Source organism: Atractosteus spatula, chromosome 6 (genome assembly GCF_055471065.1).
Source record: "Atractosteus spatula isolate fAtrSpa1 chromosome 6, fAtrSpa1.hap1, whole genome shotgun sequence".
NCBI lineage: Eukaryota > Metazoa > Chordata > Actinopteri > Semionotiformes > Lepisosteidae > Atractosteus > Atractosteus spatula.
Window position 1 is genome coordinate 20,015,834 of NC_142711.1, and position 17,388 is coordinate 20,033,221.

General features: G+C 39.5%; 1 protein-coding gene across 1 annotated transcript in view; it reads left to right on the forward strand.

The window, feature by feature from the left end:
* Positions 1–17,388, forward strand: part of gpr158a (G protein-coupled receptor 158a) — a 119,360-nt gene that overhangs the window by 10,040 nt on the left and 91,932 nt on the right. Inside the window, exon 2 of the mRNA XM_088918693.1 lies at positions 13,720–13,825. Within this exon, the coding sequence (XP_088774819.1) occupies positions 13,720–13,825 (106 nt within the window). The remainder of the gene's footprint in view (positions 1–13,719; positions 13,826–17,388) is intronic.

Sequence of the window (17,388 nt, forward strand, 5' to 3'; positions counted from 1 at the left end):
AGAATGGCCTTCAGCGCCTCTTGAGTAAGTGACATAAAGTAGCACAGATGAGGGAGGCCTGGCGTCCTGTCCTTCCTTCCGGACGTTCGTTAAAAACTCTGGTGAAAGTATGTTAAAAAGCATGATTGCCTTTCCCACCTTTCTTTCTCTGTTTTGCGGCGCACGCGTAAGGAAAACCAGGTGCCCTCAGCTGAGCCGCAGATCACTGCCCTGCAGAGAATACCGCTACGCGTGAACAGCTGTGGGATGATTCAGTGCTCTCTAGGTACCCCTGAGATAACGTCACCCTCTGTAACAACCTCAGCTTCATGTGAGCCCTGCTACAGATTCGGCAATGAGTGTTGTTTTTAATTAAGGAATCCACTAGTGAAAATATAGCTGGGTGCCAAATTTGGTTGACCGGTATGCAATTGGTGATTGTGTAAAATACATCCAAAATCATTGTAAAATCTCTTTACATGCACTTGCAAAATAATCTTACAGATAATATATACTGTGCATTGCTCAATATATGCACATTAAAGAAATAGAATATACAGACTTTGCATTTTTAACTTCTTGCTTTTGGTGTGATTTTATTAAGTTTATTATTTGGATTATTCAACACCAGTTGTGACAACACTCAAATGAGTGTTGCATAAACACTAAATTACTTCAGTTTGGAGAGAGCTGATAAGGGTATGAGGTGCTTAAACATGTTGAATATCAAGTTGGTTGAAAGTCGAGAAAGAAAAGCACAGGAAAGAAGCAATATGCCCTGCTTGTCAATAAACGCCTTCATGCCATCGGTCTGTTTGAGGCAGGATAAGTCAGCGCACTGTTGCTCACCATCTGGTGAATTCACAGCCAGCAATTTCTAACCAGGCAAGATGTTAGAGGCAAACACACTGTCAATGACAGGCCCTGATCTGGGAGACCGCTGGTCATGAAAGATCAGCATGATCAACTCATTATCGTGTTCCATCTCCGTGACTGGTTTTGTGCTGCCAATGTCACAGCATCAGAAACACCAACCTGCACATCAGCATTTCAATTGGAGGCAACAAAACAGTCACCATGGCCGAGGAGATAACTACACAGGGGCCAGTCATTCTGTTCATTGACACAACAGAACGAGGTAGTGTGAGCAAGTGTGGTGTCACTTGTTATGTACAACATACTGATTGAAGGGGACCACAAAGTGTGATGGTCTGGCCAGGAAAGGATGGTCACTACAATATTCCAGCAGCCATATCACCCTGCAGCTCCCAGCTGGCAGCCCACTGGAGCTCAGCAGGAATGAGCCTGGTGGTCAGTACCTGGAGGGGAGACTCCTGGGAAAGCTGAGGCTGCTGCTGGAAGAGGTGTTAGTGGGGCCGGCAGGGGGCGCTCACCCTGCGGTCTGTGTGTGTCCTAATGCCCCAGTATAATGACGGGGACACTGTACTGTAAGAAGGCGCCGTCCTTCGGATAAGAAGTAAAACCGAGGTCCTGACTCTCTGTGGTCATTAAAAATCCCAGGTTGTTTCTCGAAAAGAGTAGGGGTGGCCCCTGGCCAAATTTCCCCCTGACCTTTACCCATCATGGCCTCCTAATAATCCCCATCTCTGAACTGGTTTCATCACTCTGCTCTCCTCCATGAAGCGTAAAGTGCTTTGAGTGGAGTGTCCAGAAAAGCACCTTATAAATGTAAGGAATTATTATTGTTATTATTCCACTTGTAGTGGCCGATTGCAAACTGACCACACAGCACTTCAAGTCCAGGCAAGTCCTCCCCCTGTTGCCTTTCCCGAAAGCTCATCTTGCAGTGACAACACTCCAGCAGGACAGCATGGGTCTTCAGGCTGCCTGTGCAAGACCGGCTTCCGTGAGAGAAAGGAAGGTGACATGTTTGTCAGGGAAGCCCTACAGTACTTGCCAGACTTGAGTCTCATTGAGCATTTGTGCAGTAAGCCAGGGTGACATGTGACATCTCGCTCTCCGAGTTTAATGAACAGGTAAACGCTTGACCAGACTCTGAGAGAGGAAGGGGACAGATTGCAACCAGGAGCAAAACATTTAGAATAAGAAATATTAATTTATCATTTTGCAATTGGAAATGTTCAGCTTCTTTTGATGCTGACTATACGATACATTTAGGCCTTTCAAAAGGAGTGCCTATAATTAGAATATAAAACAGATGGAAATCTAAACTCATGGATACGTCTGAGCACAGTTTCAGAGATTAGGTTGATAGGAGCTAAACACACAGATATCCATGCACAGCATGTGGGATTAGCTGTCAGTTCTTACAGGTCTGCTAAATAAAACAATTGCCTTTTTGCAGCATTTTTAGGTGAAATATATAGATCGCAATGGTCAGTCCAGGGTTCAAACCAGCTAAATAAACTTTACATTTTTTTTTCACTCCAGCCTACTTCATTTTTTCTCCACAACGACTTGCGTTTCGTGGGCTGTTTGTACTGACTATAAGAGGATGATGCATTTGGCCTGAAGTGTGTGTGATGAAACCTGCTTTTCAAATCCACACCGAGCAGTTGCCACACATTGCCCACACAGGCAGTGGGCAATCCCACGAGGCCAGGAGGACAGCCTCCCACCATGCAAGACTGCAATACAGCTATACAACTGGTAGCCCCTGGGAGTGACAATACCATAATAATCTCATTTCATACTATGAGAGCTGTTACATAAATCCCACAACTGAATGATAAAAAGCTCTCCTTTAACAACTGAGGCATACTACCAAAGTATGATGTCTCAAAGTATAAATGAGTAAACGCTAGGTATACCAATACAGAACATTCAATATGTTGTGTCATACCAGGGAATTCTTTTTATACAGAACATTCAAATAATTCATTATATTCATGTGTAATAATGCGCAAATGTACCGAATGTCTCTTTAAATGATTTTTGTGCAATACTTTTAGGATGCAAGGACATCGATATACTAAATATCAAGTCATTATAGATTTTTTTTTAAAATGCCTCAGAAATCTGGCTTTTCAGTATTTCTGCTGCATGCTCATAATTTATAAATAACTCTCCCGGTTTAAACGTCAGAAAGGGACGACTTTAAAGCCGTGCATCTGTAATTTCTCGGAGGAAATAAACATGGTAAGTTCACAAGGGTCCCCAGCTGAATAAGAGTATTTTCCACATTGAAGTGGAAAAAAAACATACTAGTTAGTGCCACAAATAGAACAGCGCGCCGCCTGCAAACAAAGCAACAAAAACAACCCCTGCCTGCTGCTGCTGTTCTTGTTGTATGGTTTTAGAAATCCACTTGCCCTCATGGATAAACCGATTTATCGCGACAGCTCTTCATTTTGCTAGACTGGCCTTCAACAGCTAACCGCGGGGCCTCAGACTCAATACACTTCTGCTCTCTGCACTTTTTACATACTCTTACCCTCTTTTTTCCCTCGGTCTCACTACTACATAATTATTTATTTCCCCACAATATATTTATTGTTCCCGTTGTCTACATTGTGAAGTGTTGTCTGTACTGTGTACAGTATGTCCCGAGAGATCGTTAGATGAAGAATTCCAGTGAATACAGTATGTACAGTACATAGGGCAATAAAATACTTGCCCTATGCACTGAACTACTAAACTACTTGAAAGAAAGCCATCCCGTTGTGGTCTCGTTGCTGAAAGATCTTTTCCTTTACAAGGACTGATTTCAAATTGCAGAATTGAGTGGAAGTTTGAATCGAAGTATTGCAATGCGTCGGCAAGCTGTGACTTCCGTTGTTTTTGTTTTACTCTTCATATATAATGCGCTGCCTTAACTGTCGAGTCGTCCCAGTCGCAGTTTCCCACTCGCTAGCGTGGGAACAGCCTGGTACACGATTATCGCCTGTGCTTGCCGTTAGTGTGTGGCTGTGTGGCCGTCTCCACTCACACGGGACCTGCTACATTCAGGGCGCGATTGGGTAATTGCTATTATAGCTGCTGTTGACTCCGAGCTCATGGAGAATAAATATAACAGATCTTTGCTCTGCTTCCAAAAATACCTTGCCTGACACGACAAAACATTTCAGAAGGAATGTGTGGCAGGGTTATATCGACAGGAACGCTATGGTAGTAGTTGTTCAGATAAGGTAAACAAAGCAATGAATTCCATTTGTTTAGCTGTGTAACCAGGTCATCTTTCTTTACTAACAACACCATAAATCAACAGAAAATATTTGCAAGTATTGTGCACTAGTCTCAGAGCTTCGTAGTTTTGAAAACATTTTTGAATATGCAAGATTTGTTTCAAATAAAGCTTCATGCATGTTTGTTACTTCTTCAGTTGTATACATTTTTTATGTGTGGTAATTTCTTAGTTTTGTAATAATAAGGTAATAAAAGCAGTCTTACCAAAATATTTTAGAAGAATATGGAAGCTTAAGCATTAAAGTAGACATGTGAGCCACCTACAGTATATTAGTATGACAAAATAAAACGTAATCTGTGAGAGATAATTACAGAGATCTCTCTGTGATGTCTTTAAACGCCTATGATAATGGCTCATGGCCTAACACAACAACACACCTGTGGCATGTTGTTGGCTTTTCTCTTTAGTGAACGCTTGAGCGACATACTCTATTAGTACATCAGCAATTTCCTATTCATCGCCAAGAAGTTTCCCGTTAGAAGATGTACTGTAGCCCTCGTTTCATTTCGAAATGAATAGATTTATGTATTTACGGATGACACAGAGGCGCAGTGGTTAGTATTGCTGCCTCACAGCGCTGGGGCCCTGGGTTCAGTTCCTGGGGTGCTGTCTGTGTGGAGTCTGTATGTTCCATCTGTTCTTGTGGAAGATTCCTGCCACAGTCCAAAGACGTACTGATCGGTTAAGTGGCTCCTGTTAAATTGGTCCTGGTGTGAGTGTGTGTGTCTGGGTATGGTCTGTGATGGACTGGTGCCCTGTGCAGGGTGTATCCTGCCTTGTGCCCAGTGCTTTGTGGGATAGGCTCCGGGTCATTATGACCTTGAATTGGAGAAATGGTTATTGAAAGTGATGTGATTAGGTGATAAACGTACTGTACTTTCCAAATACAGATCAAAAAGTGATTCTGTTACAAATCAGAATCCTATACTGTACCATATATCCTCAGTCTATGAAAATTCTTTAGGAATCAAAATAACACAGAGGTACCGTATAATGTAACTTATGTGGTAAAGTAACGTATGCTAATAAATTTACTAGGTCTGAGGTTTATTCCCACTCTCAGTGAAACTCCCTGAATCTCAGATGCAAGCCCTTGATAGCCCAAAATGTAAAACTTTGTTTTGTAGAAGGCTTGTGTGTGATACAATAGCTCATTAACAATTATTGTTTCCATATTAACAAATTAAGAAATACCTCAGACTAGCAGAAATGGCACAGATGGAGCAGATGCTGTTTGAACATATTGTAAATCTAAAGCTATTAATATTCCTAAAAAAATGTCAGTTGCTTCAGTTCAATAAAATTATTTTGAGCCTGAACATAAGTTTCTTACGATTTTTTTCACAACAAGCACACACCTCTGAATTCAAGTTTTGGTAATCCATTGCCTAAGTAATATACACCATGTGCTGTTTAGAAAAATGTTGGTTCTTTAGATACTGTAATTGAACTGGATGGGATTATTTGGATAATTAAAATATTTTATCAACATAAAATATTGTATTGAATGTTTCAAAGTGTCTGGCTAAAAATGTAGCCACCTAAAAACGGAGGTTATAGCAATATTTCAGGAGGAGGTTAGACTCTGGTCTTGCTTATTTTCGCTCCTCTGTATATAACTATTTCACCTTCTTGGCATCCGTTTTTGCATTTCTTTCACGATATTCCTGCCATCCTATCTACACTCCTGCAGCAGCTCCCCAGCTCATTCCTTGTAGTGGGGGAAAGCAAGGGGGGGTTCAGTCAGCTTCATCCATGGAGTCCATAGAGTTTTTAACGAAGGCTCGGGAGGGATGAAGGCAGCCGAAGTAATTAAACTCAGCTGCTGCAACTCGCACTAATTCTGGCGTTCAGCGCTCAGTCTCCATGTATACCACACTTCACCCTTTCCTCTCCCTTGCTCCACCCTTCTCGGTCACATGGGGGCCCTATCCTCCCCGTCCAGGGGCCGGGAGCTTGGCCCTCAGCCAAGCGGGCTAGACCAAGTCTTCACATCTCAAACAACAACAATTCTACCTGCTCCCACGCTTCGGCTGCTGTAATTCCTCTCGAATTAGGGTCAGCCTGCTGTTCTCTCAGCTAGGTGAGGTATGCCAGATAACCTCTAAGACATTCGTCCTTCTATTGCTTTCATTAGGATCTAACCCTGCTACCGAACATCCACTTGTTCTGGAAAAAAGCTCGATGTGCCCTGAATAGTTTGTTTTCCCAATTCAACCATTTAAATTATTTGTTTTATAATGATCCCAGATCAAATCAAGACATCAGTCTTCCTGCTAATGGCTAATTCCAAACCCCTCAAGTCACACACTTGGAATCCGTGCACTAATAGTACTTCAGGGTTTTGATTTAATCCTGACCAGCATTTTCTTGAGCCCTTAAATATTTTGAGAAGAATATGATAACACATAAGAAGTTGCTTTCTAATTCATTTTCATGACATTTACCATCGGCATGTCTGATATTGGGATTAGACACATGGTATTTGTTCTTATCTTGCTCTGTTCTTCTTACTAGTCCGGACAATAAAGGGAAATGCAGATACAGGTAACTTCCAAACCTGCAACAAGTATTTTGATGTTGTTTCCATTGAAACAGTACCTACAAAATAGTCAGAAGAACAACTTAAATTGTTCTAATTCACCTTTCGTGCCCAAATGAATTTATCCATCTGGTTCAGACGTTGTTTTTGTTCTGTAAGATATGCTTCCGATGTTAACTTCTAAGCAGTCCGTCACAAAAGTGAGAAGAGACGGATGTATTCAAAATGTGTTATTTACTGTGATTGATGTATTATTGGATGTATTTTAAGCTGTTGTGACTTTTTGTAATATTATTTCTACCATTCAAAATAAGGTGGAGATGTATTTAAAAATATTAGGATATGACTTTCCAGTGTACAAAATGCATTTGAATAACAGGTGATTTATGGTTAGCATTAATATTGTGATTTCCTAATTGCCTTATCTGAGTATTTTTGACAAGGTGTGTTCTCAAAACATCTGGGATCATTATTGCATCAGTAAACAGCTTAACAAAACACTAAAATTGTTATTAACTAAGAATGTTTTCACTTAAGTGCTATTTATGTATTGGCCTTCTATTTATCTTCTTTATATCAAGAATTATGACAATTGTAGTAAATACCCTTCTTTATTTTTGCATTTCTTTTTCCAAAACTTGCACAGTAGAGGTTTTTTTTTACCACACTTCACATTCAAGATGTACTTCTTACGTGTTATAAGGCAGCGTTTGGAATATTAGCCAAGAAAGAATAAGGAACTGGAGAAAAATATGTAGGGTTCTCCTACAATTCATCTCTTACGTCTACAGATACTTCTTGGCTTTCAGATCAATACAGCGTTTCCAGGAAGTGCCTGTCTGGCCAATGTAAACATTACCTGAGGATATATTCTGTTACCAGTCAGCAGGGACTGACATTAGGAGACTGGAAAAAGGTACAGGGTTTGTGAAACACTGTAGAACAGGATGAGACAGACAGCAAACCATTGCTTTGTTGTTCACTCAGCTTAATACGGAAGGAATTTGGGACTGTGTAATACAGTTTTTATTTTAAGAAAAAAGAACATTTTTTTCCACTTCCGTTTTCTGTTTTCTGGCCTGCTAGTTTCGCTGCCAAGGGAGTATCTGTAACAAAGCCATTTGGGAGGCGAAGGTATTTAAATTCTGCAAGTAGACAGTCCGACCTGGCACAGTTATTGGACGGCACAATTATAAATACTTGCACGTTTATATTTGCGTGGAAATGAACAGTTGTTGGCAAAAATGATTTAGTTTGCATGGGAAAAATAGTTAATAATGAGATTTGGTAATTAATTCTTTAAATCATTATTGAACCTCCCTCTTTACATCAATATACATTTGACACATATACACATGTTATTATATCAAGGGGCTGTGAGAAATCAAATAGGCATTTGGCTGGATACCACTTCAAAGGTAACAGTTATCCATTTAGAATCTGACAACTAATAATGATAAGGCATATAAACCCACTTTTAAGGACAGTACCTGACAATTAGGTTCCTCTATTTTCCTTTTACCTAACGTCTTTTTTTCCTACCTGGTGAAAGGCAGCTGCGATGGGCCTGTAGGCTGTGTTCCTTATTCAATTTGCCCGGAATTTTTTATAGGAATCGCTGAATGTTTACAAAGGTGGCTTCCAGGAGATGAGACCCAGCATTAGTATTATGTTAAGTGTTCCTTTTTGGGCCATATGTGTGCTTTGGCTCAAGAAGAGAAAATGATGAGTTCTTGAGAGGCTTGCGATGGGGCTGGAGTGAATGCTCAGGAAAGAGGAGTTTGCGGTTTTCAGCTTTTCATGGTGTAACAGAAGGAAAGCTCCACTGAGCAAACAAATGTTTCTCGGGGTTTGGGGAATGGTTTCCAAATGAATGCCTTGCTATCAGAGCACATATTGGGAGTTTATTCTGGAGGGCTTAATTCTTGGCAGAGTGTGTTCACTTGGCAGTCTGTGTGTCTGTCGGGGAGTTCAGCTGATGTTTACACAGCAGCATCACACAAATGGTAAACAGTTTTGCAATTATGTCATTTTCTTTCAAGCATTTCTTTTTCTTGAAAAGTTGTGTGACCTTTCATATTAATAATAATGCTTCGTATGACAAAATATCTAATAAGAAAAGGGTAATAAATCAGTCTTGGCTTTTGACGAGAAATGAAAATGGTTTAAAAAACAAATCCTTGAGTAATAATGGCTTATTATGTTTAGTGAATTTCCTTCTGATGTAATCATCAGCATATACTGTATATGGCGAGGTATATTGTGCAGCAGGTTTAAAAGGTTAGCTTAAATTCTTCTCAAGTCTAAAAACTGTGCATGTCCATGCTTGATATACAGTATATGAAATCATAACAGTTTTTAGAGGCACGACCCCTCAATTTCAAGTAATGGAAAATGCAGATGTTATAAGGGTGCAATTGTTACTTTTAAACATTTTTTTAAAAATCTGTTAATAAATCAAGCTCAGACATTGTGTCTGGTGCCAGTGCTGCCACCTTTTTTTACTTTTTTACTGCTCCTTCCGGTTCTTTTGTGCCTCTCTGGGATCCTATATCTTATAAGTCCGCCTCCTCTTGGAGAAGACTTCATATCCCTCTTCCTTCTGCTGGTCTTCACTCTGCTCTACTCACACACACGCTACATCACATTTACTGTTATGTTACTGTTGTTAATCACCAGGCACTGGAGTATTCAACCCCATGTACACTGTGTCACCCATTTCCCTGCCTTCAAGTGAATTCACTTCAACTCTTCAGCTTTGCCTTTTCCACTCTCATTCTCACTTCACTCCAAGGCTGCCCATTTGTCTGCTGAATTCAAGGCACAGGGAGCACCTGGGACTCAACCTGTGCCTTCAAAACTCCTCTCTCCCGGGAGAGGGGAGAACGTGCAGTATGCTGCCACATTGTGTCCAGTGACTCCCTGCTACCCTGCTGTCTTTATGCTACAACACCTCCATTTGCCCCTGATTCACCCTTGATTCCAACCCCATTTCCTTATCATCGCTCTTGATCTTCGTTGGGCCTGGTAAACGAACTGCCACTTAGGAACAAGTAAGGGTTTATTCCCTGCTGAAAAGAGAAGAAAACAAACACAACGTTTCAGCTGTGGAGACTTCTTCGGGTGTCTTTTCTGCATGGAATAAACCTTTACTTGTTCCTTTGCAGCCGATGCATGCTGACGCAGCTCCCTGCTTGAACCACTGTAACTACCACTTAGCCCGTCTGCCCAGAACCTTTGGAGTCCCTCGGTACAGCCTAGGTTATATCTTCTCAGGCCTTCCTAGCTCATTGAGTCCCACAGACCTCTAAACCAGCCCAATCTGTTATAAGCAAGAGTTGTCATTTCCTTGTCTTCCCCACTGGAACCTAGATGCAAACTGAATCTGTTCAATTTCCTCCTAATTGGTCTTGTAAGCCTCTTAATTAGCCCAGAGGCATGGATAATTCCATACAGAGCCTGTCCAGATAGCTCCTTTCCCTCACATGGAATCTTACTCCCTCTGAATGCTAATTACTTGCTCAGATCAGGTGTGCTTCATTCTGCTGGTTTTCCCAATTACCAGGTATTTAGTACACCACTGGGCCCGAGTTTTGAGCCAAGACGTTGGCTTTCTCACAGAGCCATCTCTCGCAACATCACAGGCATAAAAGGAAAAAAAACACATTGTTTCTCTTAATTAATTCATAAAATAAGTAAGGTGATGGTGAGAAAAGACATTAGCCGTATGATAGACTGTAAAATGATTAAAACGTCAGACTATTATATTTCCTCTGTGAACCATTTAAAATCTACAATGAAGAGTTTTATTTTCTTTATTAATCATCCAGTTATATTATCCAGCTGTGATGACTTTTTAATATATTTTGGGCATTTGCTTCACAATAAACAGATGCAATATTAATGCAAGAAGAAAGATGTTTTGCCAGCTAATTCAATATGATGCCACTAAGCCTTTCAAATGCAGTGCTTTGAGTCATTTTTACAGCATTGATTTATTTTATTCTCATCTCTGACTAATATACACATTGTCCTGTTTAATTGTTTAATTCTGCCTGTTAGGGTGTGACATAAGAAGCTGTGATTCTGAATTTTAAAATGCTGAAATCATAACGGAGTTTTTAGGATATATAATACAAGTGAGAGTGCTTAAAGTTTCTTTCTACAGAGGATGCTTGATTGTGCTACTGAGCTCAAGGTCTCCTGAGTTTTCATATTTTAACAGATTTTCCATCTCATCTGTTGAGGCTCATTTTGCCTGGCCTGAGTGTTGCAGCTGCCATATTCTATAAATGGATTTAATGCTAGCTGCTAATTCTCATATTTTTCAGGCAAACTGATCAGCTGACCCTTTACTAACTTCATTCAAGTAACTATTATTACTGTTGCTTTTTTCCTATTGAGTGTTATTGAATAGGAGTTTGGGTGGAGGTCAGATTCTGATCTTGCACTCCTGCTCATCTACTGTATGTACTTTGGTCTGCTTCTACTCGCTGGCGCTGCACATCTTTTCTTCCACCCCAATTGCATCCTTATAGCTGTCTCCCTGGTTCATTCCTTGTATTTTACTGATCTTTGGCTAGCCCTGTGATTTCCTCAGCCAGGAAATGCCATAGTTTTATGTATGCTATGCCTTTATATTTGCCTGCTTGTTTCATTGTTATCAGAATTTGACCAAACTACTGAATTAGTTGCTGTTCTTTTCATCTCATATTGAAAATATGAGGAAAGAATGGTTGACGCATCACTTTACTTTAAACACCTGATGATGACAAATTATAATAAATTGTGGGTTTAGAAAAGTTAGAGAAGGATCGAACACTATGCTTTCAGAATAGTGGTTGAAATTAAACAATTGTTTCACATACAGGTGGTGAGGATAATACATTATTTAATAATCACTAAACAGTGGTCCTCTCTCCAAATTTTCAGATGTTATCAGATGTTTCTAATACAAAACTGCTTTTTGTTTCGAGACAATGTTTATACAAGGGGTAGACCTGATGTCTAGAGTACACTGAAGGTTTCTTACTGAAGCATTAGAGTTGGGGTTAGAAACTTTTATTTGCCAAGTACAAAATCTACAAGGAATTTCTCTTTGTGCAGGTGTCAACATAAATTCCAATAAAATAAAATAAAATAAAAAACCTACAGATAAAACCAAACTCAGTGATATGTACAATTTTAAAGTATATACAGTATAATAATAAATTGTACAATGAGTACTGCATATATTTACAAAAAAAATATCAGTGGCATGTGCCGATAAATAAAGATGTACAACTAGTCACAGAGAAGGAATTTAAGAAGTGTCCTTGTTTATGAGAGTTATAGCCTGGGGAAAGAAGCTATACAGGTGTTGGTTAGTCCCGGTTTTTAGAGCTCTCACTCTGCGAAACTAAATAAGTTCAGAGTAGTATCTGTTACAACATTGAGATGAGGTTGTCCAACCAGTACTGAGGCTCTCCGCTAATACGGGTGGTGCCCATGATGAAGTTTTCACCCACATTGAGCAAGGATGACCACTGCTCATCTAGAGTCGGAAGCAATCAAAAGCAAGGATGAACCAGTGAGATCCCCTGAGATGACCCCTATTGCTTGCTTGAAAGCTTGTTGAAGAAGTTGATACGTAGCTGCCTGTTCATTGCAAACTGGGTCTCTGCTGAGGCTGAAGCAGAGATCTGCTTTGCGGGCTGTACAGCCATTGTAAAAGAAGAGACGCATATGTCACCAACGATCAATTTCTGGAAGCAGCTCTGCATAACGTTCACATAGTTTTTTGGGGATGTGGTATTTTCATTGTTATTTCTAAAAAAAAAACTTCCTATTTCAGCTATTTATAATTTTCTATGGGTTACAACAATTATTAACAGAACTAGTCAAAATTCTGGTTCGAAACTGCTGTGGCCACATTTACCACACATTGGAACTGGGTTGCAGATTTTGGGTACGGATCTCCAGAAATAAATCAGTGGATGTAAAGTGCAACTACTTTTATAGATTTAACAGTACAAAACCTCATATTAATGAAATTATAGCCCTTGGAATTGTTTGCATGATTTTTGATCTGATAGGCGACTCTTGTAACCTTATCCTTTATTGCTACTAATTATAATGAGAGGGCCTTTCAGACAGCCTCATTGTTAAATGTGTGAAAGGGATTTTCATTATGAGCAAGTGCTGAGCTGGAACTTGTAACATTTTATTGGTGTCTCACAGAGCATTAATGGCTTTTTAAAGATCAGCAGCACCAGGGGCAAAAGCATTAATAATTGAACGAGTAGCTGAAATTATAAGCACCTACAGTACATTTCTATCAACTAGCTGGAGCTTCCTATGCTTTCTTCTTTGCTGTTTTAAAAAGAAACAATCAAAATCAATGTTTAATAGTATTATACAATAGTTCCTTCATGTATGCCACACAAAGTGGACACATTTAGAGTAACTGCCTGCCGTAAAGCTTTGGGGAGAATTGCCAGCATAAACAAAGAGAATCTGGTAGTTTAGACAGATGTTAAGCATTCATCCTCATTTTGTTATTTTTATGAAAAAGGCCAGGAATGTTTTGAACTGAATAGGAAAAACGCAGATATCTACACAAGTTAATTACGGAATTTAAGAAGTTTACAGGTTTTTTGTTTTGTTCTTTTGCCGCTATAAAATGTGCACAGTGAAGTGAAAACCAATTTAGAAACTACTAGAAGTATGGTACTCTAATGCAAATTCATTCTTCTTAATGTGTCTGCTAATTACAGAATTTCATACGCCATTAGCTACAGCACATTGATCTGAGGAGGACAGAAATGAGCCTGCTTCTGTTTTCAAGAGCAGAAGTGTTTTTTTGTGCTAATAATTTATTGTTTGTGGCAACATAACTGAAACACAACTGAAAAAAAAAACTACATCGTGAGTTGAAAGGAAGGGGTTTTGCATCTTGTATTTTTATACATTTTTCACATGTACAGTATTTAATAGGTAGAATTCAGATATTTTCAAGAACTGTAATGTTTTCTCCTAATATTTGTTTCAGGGGAGTGGTTCGAGTTGATGTCAACCTTCAGAATGTGGATGTTGACCAGTGTTCCAATGATGGATGGTTTGCTGGGACCCACAGATGTAACCTGAACATCACAGAGGTGAGGTTTCCCTCAGATTGATGTGTCTATAGAAGAGCTTAAAGACATCACTCTGTGCATGATTAGTTTAAATGTTTGCAGGTTTTAAGAAAATAACATATTTTCCACATACAGTATGAAAAGTCTTTTGAGCAATTGAGTTATTTCCATAATTGACTATTTTTACACACTAATATTATGTTTACAGTTTATTATTACGCAGTAATATTTTGTATTCCCAGTTTATTATTACACAAGCTGTGAATTGAAAAGGAATGCTGAAAAATATATTTCAGCTCCTAAGTTTTTTTGCTCTTCAGTTTGAAAATGCATCTCGGCTCTACACCACATTGACATTTGGTTTTTTTTTGTGGTATGATACATTTGGAAATGTCAGTGATGTCAGATTTAGATTTGATGATTTCGTTCTTTCCTGCTTTTAATTTTATTCAAAAATACAAAGGACAAAAAAAACCCATTATAATTTAACTGGAAACCCAATTCAATATTGGTGATTCATACTTTCCAATTGTTTTAATAAATATTATCAGATTATTATATAGAAAGGTTATTTTAAACCTAGCATGGATCTTCTCTTCTATAATAAATGTAGAGTAATGGATTGCAGCAGGCATCCTAAATAATTAACTGTGCTCTTTGTCTGTGTGGTTCGCTTGCTTGCTTGAGATTGCTGGAGTACATCAGGCCTTTAAGTTACAATATTGTATTTACCCAGATATTTCCAAATTGTCTTCGTTAAATTTGTGTATGAATTTAAGTGACTAGTCAAACCTTTCTTAAGAAAAGTACACCACGCCTCATAAGAGGTGTATGAGAGTGGATCTTGAATATTCCTGTACAACCTTAGAGAGTGCACTGCTTCTTCTTTTAGCTTTTATTCTGCTGAATGTGTTGTCTGAAATTCATGCATGTTAATGCAAACCCTGGGAATTGTCTCAGTCTTTGTGTTCAGGGGGTCAGTGAATGCTTAGTGTAAATAGAATTTAGGAATCTGCAATGTAACCAGAAATTGCACTCAGGGGATCCCAATAGCATTTGTTTAAAGGCTTCACGTATACAGTAAATAATTTTTTGATGTTTTTAAACCCGCTGCTGGAAAGACATTTAAAATATGCAATAAAAATATTCAGGAATCCACCCTCTCAAAATATTATACAGAATACATCATGTACTGTACTGTAACGTGCTAATAAGGAAATATATCTCACTTTATCACTGGAAACCTTCTAGCAAACATTTGTCCCAGGAGAACAGGGCTGGAAAACATCCGGAATGATGCACAAGATCAAAAATAGCTACAGGAGCTACTTAATTGATTCAACCTGAGATACAGAAGCCAGCATTTCTCAGTGTACTGTAGGTCAAAAATCAATCTAAACATTTTTATGTGCTTAATTCTGTATGAAACAAACAGAATGAAGCAGAATGTATGAAACAAACAGAATTATTTATAATGAGACAGACATCCACTTCAGGTTAAAACCATGGAATAACAAGTCAAGAAGCCTGTTAGTGTCACTGGCTTTTTGAACAGACTGCACTGAATTTATTTTGCCTCCATCATTGTAAACATATGGACAATATGACGTACCCTTCTCAGTTTTCTATAGTATGAGCTACGGTTAGGGTAATTGAAATACGTTTGCTGTTCTTCATGACATGACACTTTGTGTAAAATTAGAAAGTGGATGTACTGAAAAAGAAAAGTCAACATTTTTTCTTGGTCATCTGCATGAATAAGCAGGTAGAGTTAGTGAACAGTTCAGGCGGCACACTTTCATTTACAGATGCTCTCAGTAAACCTAATCACATTTTTTTGCCAACATTACATGTATATTAAGTCTGTGGCTACTGAGACTAATTTTGCTTCAACTTTGGAGGAGTAATATACGAGGTGGCGCAGTGTCCTTTCTCCTAAATGTTCATTTTGTGCACATAAACTGCTTTCTGCGCTCTTTGATCTTTTTTTCGCTTTGATCCTTTTCATACGAGACCTGCAACCAGTCATCACCTTGCCACCTTGGTTTTGGAGCCCCTCAGCTCTTTAAAGGCAATGAGACTTGGGCAGAGGAGAAATCCCACTCCCACACTCTTCTGCTTTCCAAACCAGGGCAGGTAGCACTGCCTGTGCAGGGTGTTGTACTGTGTAAAAGAAAGCACCAGCGTGATGAGCTACGATAAAAGAAGGAAAAAATACAGAGGTGTTGGTTTCATATTAAAATCTAGGGGCTTTTCCGGAATGTGCTCTCGAATTTGTTTTTGCATTTTATGTGTCATACTTGTTTTATTTGACAAATGAATTCATTTTACACTGTTTTGACCTAGCTGTACATTTTTTGAGCTAATTCTGTACAAACCTTAAAAAACACAGTGGAAAGTGAAGGTGTGGGTCACTTATTCCTGGCTTTTACCCCATTGCTTTTTTGAAAATTTCCAGTACATCTTTCTTCTAGCCAATAGAATTTTCTATTCAGAGAAATATCCTAAAAGACCTGTCCAACAATTGATTTAAACCTGTGAATCATCCACTCCTTATCCTACCTCACCTGATATCCAAAAGTCTATTTTAGCCCCATCAATTGTGAGACATAAACTACTACTCATATTAAAGATACCACTGCTCTTAGTCATCTTACAGAGCACAAAACCTCTCTTGATGCTGAATGCACTATTGAAAGCATTTTATACTGAGTATCAAAAGGAGTATGCGACTGTAAGTGCAATAAATTTATTATGAAGAAAACCAGAAAATCTTTTTATTGCAGTTGCATTGACATTGTGTTGGAGAGACATGACATAGCGTAGATGAATTGACTACGATGATTAACATTTGTCATCAATAGGGTTGATCAACGGGAGATCTACTCTGAAAGCCTCAGGCTAGTGACATGTGTGGCTGCTATTGAAAGCAGGACAAGCTCCACTCCGCCAATGCTTTGCACTGGGATGCAGATGCTGACATGCAGGGTTCTATCCCATTCCTCTCCTGCGGAGCCTGAACAAGCACTGGCCTGTTCGCTGGTCTCTGTGGCCCCTAGATGTCACCACATAATCTCGGCTCATTCCCACACAGTTTGGCGGAATTTGGCTCAGGTTTGGCGAGTAGAGCCTCGCCCACACAACCACACAACGGTCAGATTCTCAGTTCAAGACAGTCAGGAAATCAGGACTGGGACATGAGCAGCTTGAGGAAGTGTGTTGTTTTAATGGGGTGTGGGGTCCCATCAGGATGAGCACGCAGGAAGGGCAGCAGGTTGAGGGTCCCCGGTCATGATCAGAGTGGTATTGGTAGGTTGCCATCAGTCACGAGAAGCTCTGTGCAACTGGTCTCACCTGCCAAGAGTACCACGCTTTGACCTCCCTATTGGTCAGTATGTTGAATGCTCAACTGCTCCACACTTGGTGAAGTCAATCAAAACTTTCCTTCATTAAGAGTGAGCACTTGGCTCAGCTGGTGCTGGTTAAATACTTTTGGAGTGTTGCTTGGATCCCCACATTTTGTGGTGTTGATTAACTTTGGTGAGAACCGGACCCCTGTGTGATCTGGGGTGATAAGACGTGGC